Source organism: Lampris incognitus, chromosome 8 (genome assembly GCF_029633865.1).
Source record: "Lampris incognitus isolate fLamInc1 chromosome 8, fLamInc1.hap2, whole genome shotgun sequence".
NCBI lineage: Eukaryota > Metazoa > Chordata > Actinopteri > Lampriformes > Lampridae > Lampris > Lampris incognitus.
The window spans coordinates 23,716,446-23,729,186 of NC_079218.1; the positions used below are offsets into that span (position 1 = coordinate 23,716,446).

General features: G+C 45.6%; 1 protein-coding gene across 1 annotated transcript; it reads left to right on the forward strand.

Annotated features, from left to right (window-relative positions):
• The first annotated feature begins 6,920 nt into the window (after nucleotides 1-6,920).
• Nucleotides 6,921-7,355, forward strand: LOC130116531 (adenylate cyclase type 7). The gene has a single exon (XM_056284455.1). It carries the CDS (start codon nucleotides 6,921-6,923, stop codon nucleotides 7,353-7,355), a length of 435 nt encoding a protein of 144 aa, XP_056140430.1.
• Nucleotides 7,356-12,741: the final 5,386 nt, after the last annotated feature.

Genomic DNA, 12,741 nt, shown 5'->3' on the forward strand with positions numbered 1-12,741 from the left:
GAGGCGCTTTTCGGTTCTCAAGAATGTCACTTCCACCACTTTCCTGTCATTTGGAAGTGAAGCCGGGTCTTCAGTCCAGGGGTATCCCGCGTTCCAGTGCGGCGTGTCACTGTGGTCGTCAGTAGCCACATAGGTCAGGCCTTCCTTGATCTTTTCTAGTTCCTTCCCTTCAGCTAGAGTCATTTCCTTCCCCCCTGGCTGGCATTTCCCGCACCGGCATCCTCCACACTTCGGCTCACAGGCAGCTCCGATGCTGTCCCATTTCCACCACTCAAGAACTTCCTTGCTGGTTGTGGCCATGTTCCTGATCTCCTCACCACTCTCTTGCTCCAGGCCCAGCGTTTCCTCTCTGGAGCTATTTGGCTCTCTGGAAATCTCTTCGACCTTGATCACTTTTGCTCTCATTGAGCGTGCAAAATGTGTCTTTGAGTTGTGAATGGATACCTTCACCTCTTCGAACAGATCAGGGTGCGCTCCCCCCACAGTCTTGCCCAGTGGGCCGTCCCACAACACCAGGTCTCCCACTGTCTTCATCCGCTGCGGAGCAAGCCTACCCTCTCGGTGGCTGATTAAGAGTTCGATTTTCTTTGGCCTGACCAGCTCCTCTGTCTTGACCTCCGGGAAGAACTTCTTGAGCTGCCGCGGGCTAACGACATGGTCTGCTTGTGCGATCTCGTCCAGTCCATAACAGACGATCTGGTGGGGACTCCACTCATTCTCTGAAGTCAACATTCTGACTTTGAGCAAGTACCTTTTTGTCTGGACTCTTACTTTCATTCCACCAACTCCATGCATGACCAGCATTACCTTCTCTCCTTTCAGTTGGAGTCTGTTGGCGGCTTGGTGGGTAATGTAATTAGTGTCAGACGCAAGGTCCATCAGGGTCCCAATAGTTTGTCCTCCATTGGTTGTGACCTCCATGATCATCATAAGCACTGGATGCTCTGTCAAACCTCTTTCTTCAAGGAGACCATCACTGTTTGTGCTCGCTCTCATTGACGCTGTTGTCTTGTTGGTAAATGCCCTTATTACCCTTTCCGCTACTTCAGGGGAGACATCAGCTAGGGCCTTCTCTTGTTCTTTTGAGAGCCTTCCTGCCTTTGTGTCTCTCTTTCCCCCTTCTTGCTCTTCCCTCTTTTTCTCATCACTTTTGTGCCCTCCTTCCACGGAGCACAAGAGGTAGTGGTGGTCTGAGCCATCTCTTTTCTGGCAGCACTTCTTCTTGCAGAGGAACCTGTTACTACATTCTCCATCCACACCATGGGATGCCAAGCATCTCCTGCAGGCTCCATTCCTTTCGATGACGTCTTTCTTTTCGGCTAGGCTGAGCCCTTTGAACTTCTCGCAGAAGAAGATCCTGCCTCCGTGTTTCTCATCTCCACACACGCTGCACTCCTCTTTTGCCAAATTCCTTCCTGTGGCCCTTGTGAACGCCCTCCTTTCCGGTTTGCTCGATTTCTCAGGCTCTTCTGACACTCTTAACTGCTCCAACCTTTCGAAAACCGCTTCTTGCTCCTTTAGGAACTTTAAGAGAGCATTAAAGCGACCATCAGCGGTGACACCGTTCTCGGGTTTGGTTTCGAATTTGAGCCAGTCCATCTTCACACTGTCAGGTAGTTTGCTCTCTATAGTTTCCATTGCCAGCGGATTCTTTATGGCATCAGTATTTCCGAGATCCGTCAGATCGGTCAGGGCCTTCTCCACAGCTTGAATCAGATCAATTGTCTTTCTTGGTTGGTTTCCTTTCACCGCTGGAAACTTCTCCAACTCCCTGATTATCTGAATCGCGATGGTAGTCTTGTTCCCAAACCGGTTCACTAGGACCCTGAACATTTCTCCTGCAGTATCATAGCTCGAAAGTCTGAGGTCTTTGGCGATTTTTTCTTCCACGCTGTCTAGGAGCTGGAATTTTTTCACTTCCGGTGACTCTGACGGATCTCCCTGCCTCTGCAGACTTTCCCAGTCTCTTCGCCATCGGTGGAAGTCTCTCATGCAACCGCTGAATGTCGGTAGTCTTGTTGGTTGGAGGCGCACTCTCGGTTTGGCTGCTGCTTGCGCGCCTCCCGCTCCCAGGCTTGCCATACTGGCGCTATGTGCTTCCTTTCCATGCTTTCCGCTGAGCCTTAGCTAGCTCAGCACGCTCTTCTTCGGCAGCTTCTGCCATCCTTTGCTGAGCTTCAGCAGCCTTTTTCCTGGCCTCCGCAGCCCTCTCCTCAGACTCGGCGTTAACTTCGGCAGCCTTTAGCCTGGCCTCAGCGGCTCTCTTCTCAGTCTCGGCGATCTCATCGGCCTCCTTTTTCCTGGCCCTGCCGAATTCTGCCAACCACCTGATCCAGAGCTCGTTTCTCTTGTCCTCCAGCACCCGAAGCCGCTTACTCATGTCGCACGTAACACCTTCAGGGATCCACTCTTCCCAGACAGCCAGCAGATTTTCTGCCTTGGCAATGAGACCTTCCAAGAGTGCGTTTTGCTCCTTACCGTTGCTGTAGGTTACTCCTTTCAGGCTGACTCCTTCAGCGCTTTCATAGCTTCTTTCTGCCCGTCCAATGGCAGATATTAGCTCGGTCTCCGCTTTTGCTCTCATTGAGCGTGCAAAATGTGTCTTTGAGTTGTGAATGGATACCTTCACCTCTTCGAACAGATCAGGGTGCGCTCCCCCCACAGTCTTGCCCAGTGGGCCGTCCCACAACACCAGGTCTCCCACTGTCTTCATCCGCTGCGGAGCAAGCCTACCCTCTCGGTGGCTGATTAAGAGTTCGATTTTCTTTGGCCTGACCAGCTCCTCTGTCTTGACCTCCGGGAAGAACTTCTTGAGCTGCCGCGGGCTAACGACATGGTCTGCTTGTGCGATCTCGTCCAGTCCATAACAGACGATCTGGTGGGGACTCCACTCATTCTCTGAAGTCAACATTCTGACTTTGAGCAAGTACCTTTTTGTCTAGACTCTTACTTTCATTCCACCAACTCCATGCATGACCAGCATTACCTTCTCTCCTTTCAGTTGGAGTCTGTTGGCGGCTTGGTGGGTAATGTAATTAGTGTCAGACGCAAGGTCCATCAGGGTCCCAATAGTTTGTCCTCCATTGGTTGTGACCTCCATGATCATCATAAGCACTGGATGCTCTGTCAAACCTCTTTCTTCAAGGAGACCATCACTGTTTGTGCTCGCTCTCATTGACGCTGTTGTCTTGTTGGTAAATGCCCTTATTACCCTTTCCGCTACTTCAGGGGAGACATCAGCTAGGGCCTTCTCTTGTTCTTTTGAGAGCCTTCCTGCCTTTGTGTCTCTCTTTCCCCCTTCTTGCTCTTCCCTCTTTTTCTCATCACTTTTGTGCCCTCCTTCCACGGAGCACAAGAGGTAGTGGTGGTCTGAGCCATCTCTTTTCTGGCAGCACTTCTTCTTGCAGAGGAACCTGTTACTACATTCTCCATCCACACCATGGGATGCCAAGCATCTCCTGCAGGCTCCATTCCTTTCGATGACGTCTTTCTTTTCGGCTAGGCTGAGCCCTTTGAACTTCTCGCAGAAGAAGATCCTGCCTCCGTGTTTCTCATCTCCACACACGCTGCACTCCTCTTTTGCCAAATTCCTTCCTGTGGCCCTTGTGAACGCCCTCCTTTCCGGTTTGCTCGATTTCTCAGGCTCTTCTGACACTCTTAACTGCTCCAACCTTTCGAAAACCGCTTCTTGCTCCTTTAGGAACTTTAAGAGAGCATTAAAGCGACCATCAGCGGTGACACCGTTCTCGGGTTTGGTTTCGAATTTGAGCCAGTCCATCTTCACACTGTCAGGTAGTTTGCTCTCTATAGTTTCCATTGCCAGCGGATTCTTTATGGCATCAGTATTTCCGAGATCCGTCAGATCGGTCAAGGCCTTCTCCACAGCTTGAATCAGATCAATTGTCTTTCTTGGTTGGTTTCCTTTCACCGCTGGAAACTTCTCCAACTCCCTGATTATCTGAATCGCGATGGTAGTCTTGTTCCCAAACCGGTTCACTAGGACCCTGAACATTTCTCCTGCAGTATCATAGCTCGAAAGTCTGAGGTCTTTGGCGATTTTTTCTTCCACGCTGTCTAGGAGCTGGAATTTTTTCACTTCCGGTGACTCTGACGGATCTCCCTGCCTCTGCAGACTTTCCCAGTCTCTTCGCCATCGGTGGAAGTCTCTCATGCAACCGCTGAATGTCGGTAGTCTTGTTGGTTGGAGGCGCACTCTCGGTTTGGCTGCTGCTTGCGCGCCTCCCGCTCCCAGGCTTGCCATACTGGCGCTATGTGCTTCCTTTCCATGCTTTCCGCTGAGCCTTAGCTAGCTCAGCACGCTCTTCTTCGGCAGCTTCTGCCATCCTTTGCTGAGCTTCAGCAGCCTTTTTCCTGGCCTCCGCAGCCCTCTCCTCAGACTCGGCGTTAACTTCGGCAGCCTTTAGCCTGGCCTCAGCGGCTCTCTTCTCAGTCTCGGCGATCTCATCGGCCTCCTTTTTCCTGGCCCTGCCGAATTCTGCCAACCACCTGATCCAGAGCTCGTTTCTCTTGTCCTCCAGCACCCGAAGCCGCTTACTCATGTCGCACGTAACACCTTCAGGGATCCACTCTTCCCAGACAGCCAGCAGATTTTCTGCCTTGGCAATGAGACCTTCCAAGAGTGCGTTTTGCTCCTTACCGTTGCTGTAGGTTACTCCTTTCAGGCTGACTCCTTCAGCGCTTTCATAGCTTCTTTCTGCCCGTCCAATGGCAGATATTAGCTCGGTCTCCGCATATCTCGACCAAAGGCTGGACTTGACTGCCCGTCTCACCTCTTCAACTTTGAGCTCACACTCTCTGGTTACTCTCTCTATGTCTGCTTTGAGCTGCCCATCCAGTGCCTCCGCGTCATCGTTCGCTTCAGCTAGCAAGCCAGCCTCATAGTCATCATTTGCAGAAAAAACCCTTTTTGCATCATCAGAAAATGATTTCCACTCAACTTTCAGCTTATCTCGAACCATGGTTGTTGCCATTCTAAGGATGTAGTTGGCTCTTTTCGTGAACGCCGTCTTCACTTTGGTCCTTTCTTTCTTTAGTGATTCCATTTTTATTGATTTACCTTGGATGCTAAGCCCTGAGCGTACCTGTATCTCCTTTTCTAACTCAAAGTCTTTCGCCCTCTCTAGCTGCCTACACTAGCTCAGAATCTTCTGCCCTGACTAGCTCAGCCCGACTAGTCTTCAGCGGCGTTACCGGGCTCACCAGGGGTCCCCCCGGGGATACCGCCCAAAATAGAAAGCAACACAAATAAATAAAGTGGGGAAGGTCTCACCTTCCCCCGCCGGCTTGCTACCCAGGTACGCTCAAAACTAAGCTAAAGCTTAGGCCATTAATTTAGACGGCTGCTAAACGTGATAACTGGCATCAGCAGGTAGCTGTTTAGTTAACCAGCTCCTATTCTACTGGCTGGGCTAGCTTTCCTTGCTAGCTCACGTCAGCTTTTGTTACGGTAATTACGTTAGCTTCCGATGCTAACTCACGTTAGCTTTCCCTTGCTAACTCTCATAATTGCTAGCTAGCATACTAGCTTCATAGCCTACTAGCTGTGCTTACTTTAGCTAGCAGCGGTAGCTTCCTAAACTGCTAGCTGAGCCCTTACGTTAGTCAGCTACACGGACCTGAGCTAGCATGCTAGCTACAAACAGGTACGTCGTTGAAAGGGAAATTTCATCACCTGCCCGCTGACCCTAGTGGCCTTATGTGCGGGTTTATTACGTTTAAACCGACAACATGGATACCACAACCTTTCTCGTCCAGGCGACGGTTCAGCAACTCTTCTGCCGTCGTGGTGGTTCGTAACTGTGCTGCTAACTCTCAAACAAGCCCCGCAGCTGAGGCGAGGATGAACAGGACGTCACTCAATGGTCGAAAATTTCTTTATTTTTAACCAACAGGTTACGAACCTTGAAAAAGAAAACACACAAAATACAAACATACATCATTCAAGTACCCTCAACTCAAACCTAACACACAATACAACTCACTCACTCCCGCAATCACTCACCAGTCCGTCCTCGTCCCGTCATACTAAAGAGTCCCCGCTCCGAAGCTGCACCAACCTTCCCGACGTCACCCCCAGAACGCAAACCAGCCAATCACAGCAGCTCCCCAACTGAGACCCCGGATGCACGCATCTCTCGCCAATAGAACCTCGCAATAAAAGTCCTCATCAAGCACACAGAAATCACATACAATCGGAACTGGAATAAATCTCATTATTATTATCAATACTCAGATTCACCTATGTAACTAACAATTCAAACAATGCCACAATTCAACTACATGTAAACGAAATAACTTTCACAAGTTTGTACCCAAACCAAACAAAAATCTCTGACTAAACACAACTCAAATCCAACCACCCCACAGAAAGCAACACAATAAGTCCTGCTGGATTTAACTTTCTCTGGTGCAAAGAAGGCATTATTTTGATTTTAAGATTTGTACATTTTGAATGTTCATGTATTGATATGTTTATATAAGGCTTTATGTAAGGTTTATAAGGTTTTTATATAAGATTTGTAAGGTTTTTATATAAGGTTTATAGAAACGCTTTGAGTGGCTGTTCCAGCAGAAAAGCTCTATATAAAGTGCAACTTGATTGATTGATTGATTGATTAATTGATTGATTGATTGATCTCTCCTCTGCACATGGCCCACGTAGCGGCCCTATTTGTGGGGGAGAATAAAAAGAACGAGGACCTCTACTGCAAGTCCTACAACTGTGTTTGTGTGGTGTTCGCCTCGGTACCTGATTTTAAAGAGTTTTACACCGAATGCGACATCAACAAGGAGGGCCTGGAATGCCTCGGGCTGCTCAACAAGATCATGACTTTGATGAGCTTCTATCCAAGCTGAAGTTCAGTGGCGTGGAGAAGATCAAGACGATCGGCAGCACTTACATGGTTGCTGCTGGCCTCAGTGGGACCCCTGGTCAGGCGAATAACCAGGACAGGGACAGACAACAGGCCCAGATTGGCAACATGGTGGAATTTGCCATCGCTCTAATTGGCAAGCTGAATGGCATCAACCGACACTCATTTAATAGCTTTCGACTCTGTGTGGGTATTAATCACGGCCCTGTGATAGCGGGGGTGATTGGGGCGAGAAAGCCTCAGTATGACATCTGGGGCAACACTGTCAACATAGCCAGCTGGATGGAGAGCACTAGGGAGCTCAGGAAGAATCGGGTCACAGAGGAAACATCTGACGTGCTGCAGAAGCTGGGCTACTCCTGCGAGTACCGAGGCTTCATCAACGTGAAAGGGAAAGGGGAGCTCAAGACCTTCTTTGTGAGCACAGACATGAGCAAGCAGCAGGGCATGGGCCTGAGCTAAGGCCAGTCCAGTCTGGTCCGGTTCCAGTGACTCATGGTAGAACGCACCTTTATATAGACTCACACACACAGTCAAGAGTTTACAGATTCCCACCAGGCCAGGGCTGAACTAATGACAATGCATTAGTAATATCCATAATTCATTCATTATCCAAGCTGTTTATCGCAATCGGGGTCGCGGGGATGCTGGAGCCTATCCCAGCAGTCATTGGGTGGGTGGTAGGCGGGGAGACACCCTGGACAGACCGCCAGTCCATCACAGCCAATCTCCATAATATCTCTGACCAAATGTCTCAAGGATTCAGTGGAACTGTTGCAATGATGCACTGTGGCTGGGAACTGTCTGGGTCATCAGGATTTGGTAGTCTTGGACTGTATGCTGGAAAGGATTCCATCTTTTTCTATTCTATCCATATATTTACATCCAACAATTAGTCACTTATATTCTTCTTTTGAAATTTGTGATGGACAAAACAGTGTATTATACTAATGCCAAATACTGTTGTGAACTTCCTGAAAGAAAGCCATCCCCTCCCATTTTCCCATTTATGGAAGAACATTTTCACAAATCTTCGCTGTCAGCAGGGGTCTTGGTTGTTGAGGCATTGGTTCTAAGATAGGGTAGATCCTGACTGGATCATATTCTTGTACCCATTCTGTTTGGTTTCCCTGGTGGACACTGTTCTGTTACTGTGTAATGGAATGTACGAGGCTATGCTATTTTAATTTTCAGAGGCTGCAGGTCATTTATGTTTCAAACATGAAAGTACAGTGCAATTATTTTGTTTTGAATAACTGCTGGAGAAAAAAAAAGCTATATTCTTTATGCAAATGTTTTGCTTTCTTATAACAATCAGATGTGGCAGAACCAGGCCCAGAAAGTAAAGGTCTGAACCGTGTATTTCCTCCACCCATGAACTCAATCAGCAAATTTCTTTAACTAGTTTTCCCTGCCTTGCTGAAGAGTGGTGTTGATCAGAATCAGCTGATTTAGTGAATGGGTGGAGCACATACATGATTAGGACTTTTATTTTCTAGACCTGGTTAAAAGTGAACTCAAGCATCAACTATAGATAATTTATGTATAAACAAATAAAGTAATATGTAGGTTGAATGAATATATTTCCTCCATAGGCCTACTTAAATTATTTGCTCTATTTAGTATTTTGCTTACAAATCGCCGATTTATTCTTCTATGTTTCATATTCATTCATGTTCCCCATCATTTAAATTTTACCTTTAACATCCTTTGTGTTGAAAAATTAATCAACTTTTAGGATGGATTAGGATATTCTATTCACTGTATTCCTTAATATTTCCCTTCTTCTGTTCCCTATTTTCTTGTTCCAACAATATATTTGGGACGGTGGTACAATTGGGCCACAATATTATAATGAGATGATGAGGTCTGTCAATCGAGTAGCATGGCAGACAGTATGAGCAGTTGAGTAATAACAATAATAATAATAATAATAAATAATAATAACAATAATAATGCATTTTATTTATGGGTGCCTTTCAGAGCACTCAAGGACACCTTACAAAACACAGAAAAACAAGTAGCACTATATCTTGAGTGACTACCTGGAGATTTGTTCTAAATGAAAAAGACTTGTCAGTGCTGTTACCCCAGCACATAATTAGCTACCACCTCAAAATATGCCAGAAATAGAAATGATCAAAAAGGACATTTGATTGCATGTAAATCTTTGAGAATCTTTGATATTGTAGCTTTAATGCTGACATAGAGGTCCTAACTGTTGATCAAAGCAGAATTATTCCCACGACTGTAGCTGTCTTTGCTAAATAGTGGTTTTGAAGAGAGAGATGGGTTGATTGCTTTGTGTCAGGCCTTGGAATTTGGATTTCACTTAAAAGTATGACCATAAACACAGTCTTCAGGACTGTAACTTAAAGCCATACATTGAGTGTAAGATAGATAAGATCAGTAGTAGATACACTTTGTGATCCCATGGCTCAATCAGAGCTGAGATTTTCAGTTAAAACGAAACACCCTGATTGTTTGGTTCAGTCAAGACTCACCATAATCCCTAAGGGAGTTATTCCTATGTTCCCATGTATCTTATGTTCCCCAGATTTATATGGCACGTAATGGGAAAAGGACAAAGGGTCCTATGTTCCCCAGTTCTACATATGTGCTGTCCCTGGATCCTATGTTCCAAGGGTCCTACGTGCCCAGGTTAGGTTGAAGTTAAGATTAGGTTGACAGTTAGCTATTGGTGAGGTTAAGGTTAGCTATTGGATAGGGTTAGGTCAAGGTAAGTGTTAGGTTAAGGTTAGGTTGAGGTTAGGTTAGGTTAAGATTAGGTTAGGTTTAGGCAAATTCAATGAATTTGGGGGATGTAAGTTAATTTGAACGAGTCCATGTGTGTTAACAGAATATTGAACTGGGGAACATGGGACCTTGGGAACTTAGAACCCTGGGAACATAGGACCCTTGGAACTGAAGACCCTGGGAACATAGGACCTTGGGAACTTAGGACCCTGGGAAAATAGGACCTTGGGAACTTAGAACCCTGGGAACATAGGACCCTAAAAACATAGGACCATAGGATTCTAGGAACCTAGGACCCTGGGAAGATAGGACCCTGGGAACTTAGAACTCTCAGACCATAGGACGGAACTTATGACTCTCGGAACATAGGAATTGGGAACTTAAGACCCTGGGAACATAGGACCTTGGGAACTGAGGACCCTGGGAACATGGATACACTCCCACTCTGAGTGAACAGACCAGAGTACTCACTGTGTCATCGTGCTGTTCAACCATCAGGCTCTCGCTCCATCAGTGACTCTGACTAACCCCACCTACATGCTGTTAATGAAAAACACTAGACTCATCCATATTTTGAGAACTTTTTGATTTATTAAAGTAACTTAACTGCCACCTTGCCACTCTTAAGAATGAAACATCTCTTGGGCATGTTTACAAACATAAAAAAAGGCTTTGTTTAAAAAGTCATACAAATAACACCAAATTGACAAGGACTGTACATTTGTACACAGAAGGTAGCAAATTAGCTATACTGATTGAAAAAACGTTAATTTTAGCTTACTGGAAAATGTGTAATTCAATTTATCCAAGTAAAAACACTGAAGGTTTGTATAATTTGTTCATTGATAGACATCCTTACATTAACATTGCAGTTGGTTCCTAATACAATAAGGTTGATAGGAATTATCCTGTACGTACCCACAAACCCAACAGTCCTTCTATTTATAGTATTACTGTTTGTCTCCTTATGACCGCCCCCATGAAACAAACGAGCGTTTGTGATTACATGACCACAGGCAAGGATCAGTGTGTATGGCAACTTTGCTAATAATATAATATAGACAACATGAGGTGGTGTTGATGAGAAGTCTAAAGAACTTAAATGATCATAACTGAAATGATTGTATTATCAAGTACAGAATGGCACAACTTATGTAGTTTAAATGAGCTAATTGCATATTTTACAGTCACAAGCATCCTGAGTGCTAGTCTATAACACCAAAATTTGAGTTGGAAGATATGAGAGAATACAAGAGTAAAAAAAAAAAATCAATCAATCCTTGCTCTTTCATCACACATAAATAGTAATTTCATTCACAAAATCCACTTTGACATCCCGGATAAATGCAGGGCAAACTATGCCATGTGCACTCATTTACAATGTGTTCTTTCGCTGCAACTGACATTTTGTGCTGCTTGCATTATGAAATGTATCATTCTGCCTCTCAAATCCTGCCAATCACAGAGAGTAGATGTGTAAGAACTTCTCATTCATGAGTGGATCATGGGAATTTTATGATTTGTAATTAGTTGCTCTGGAGTTCAAGGCAGCATGGCTAGGGAGTATAAAAATCAGCTTTCCTCTGATTCAGGCTAGCCGGCAGACCCAGTGTTCACAATGAAGCACCTAATTTACATTCACAGATATTTAATTCTAGATACTATGAGAAGTGAACATTTATTTTGATGAATGGAACTGTGAATATGGTAATAAAGCCCCAGAGTCTCTGAGTAATTTAAAAAGTGTAACACAATGCAATTACAGAGGCTTGACAAAAAAAAGGGGGGGGGGTTGTGGGGAAAAAAGTGTCCTAGATGAGTTTCATGATTGTGTATGGTGGACACATGTTGGATGGTAAGATTACAAGCCAGCAGAGTTAAAACTAATCGTCTGTACATTTGGTCATCACAATAGTATCAGAACTCAAAGGTTTGTGAATGTAAATGATTGTCTTATTGACTGAGAACTGGTCCCCTGGCTAATTAAAGCTGATAATTTCTGCTTCTTCAAGTCTTTTCTAACTCATCTTTCTCATTTATTCCATTCCTATCCTTAGATGAGGTTAGGAGAGGAGATCAGTATTTGTGAGAGCCAGGAGCAGGGAGGTCACAGCACCCACAGTCAGAGACAGAAGTACCGGTTCAAGGCTACAGCTTGAGCTCACAGCTGTGGAAAAAAAGTATAGTACAAGTAAATATATACGCTGTAATATAGTTAGATTTCAATGATTTTGTTCATGAACCACGAGATTTTCCGGTTGAAGACTGTGTGTGTGTGTGTGTATGTATGTGTGTGTGTGTTGTGTGTTTACGTGCGCACCTGTGTGTATGTATATATATATATGTATGTATGTAAAGCAAGAGTGTATGTTTGTATGTTCGCTTAAACTCCAGAAATACTCATCGTAGAACAAAAAGAAAGGTATCTTTAGAATCAGCAGTTTCCAAGGACTGCACAGTTCCAAAAAATATTTCAAAAACCAAGTAAAAAATTTGATTTATTTGCGAAAGACCGTGTACCCTGCGGCACTCTGTGGGGGGTACTGCGGGGGTATGGGGTACCGGGGCAGTTGCTACAAGCCATCCGGTTCTTGTATAACCAAAGTGAGAGCTGTGTCCGCATTCTTGGCACAAAGTCAAACACATTTTCGGTGGGTGTCGGACTCCGCCAAGGTTGTCCCTTGTCTCCGATTCTGTTTGTGATATTCATGGACAGGATCTCAAGGTGCAGCCAAGGTGAGGAGTGTGTCCGTTTTGGGAACCTCAGAATCGCATCGCTGCTCTTCGCAGATGATGTGGTTTTGTTGGCTTCATCAGAACGTGACCTCCAGCGCACACTGGGGCGGTTTGCAGCTGAGTGTGAAATGGCTGGGATGAGAGTCAGTACCTCCACGTCTGAGGCCATGGTTCTCTACCTGAAAATGGTGGATTGCTCCCTCCAGGTTGGGGATGAGTTGCTGCCCCAAGTGAAGGAGTTCAAGTATCTCAGGGTCTTGTTCATGAGTGAGGGTAGGATGGAGTGGGAGATTGACAGACGGATCGGTGCAGCATCAGCAGTAATGCGGACATTGTACCAGGCCGTTGTGGCGAA

Coding starts and splice junctions, on each gene's coding strand:
- LOC130116531 (XM_056284455.1), top strand. CDS start 6,921: ATGGTTGCTGCTGGCCTCAGTGGGACCCCTGGTCAGGCGAATAACCAG.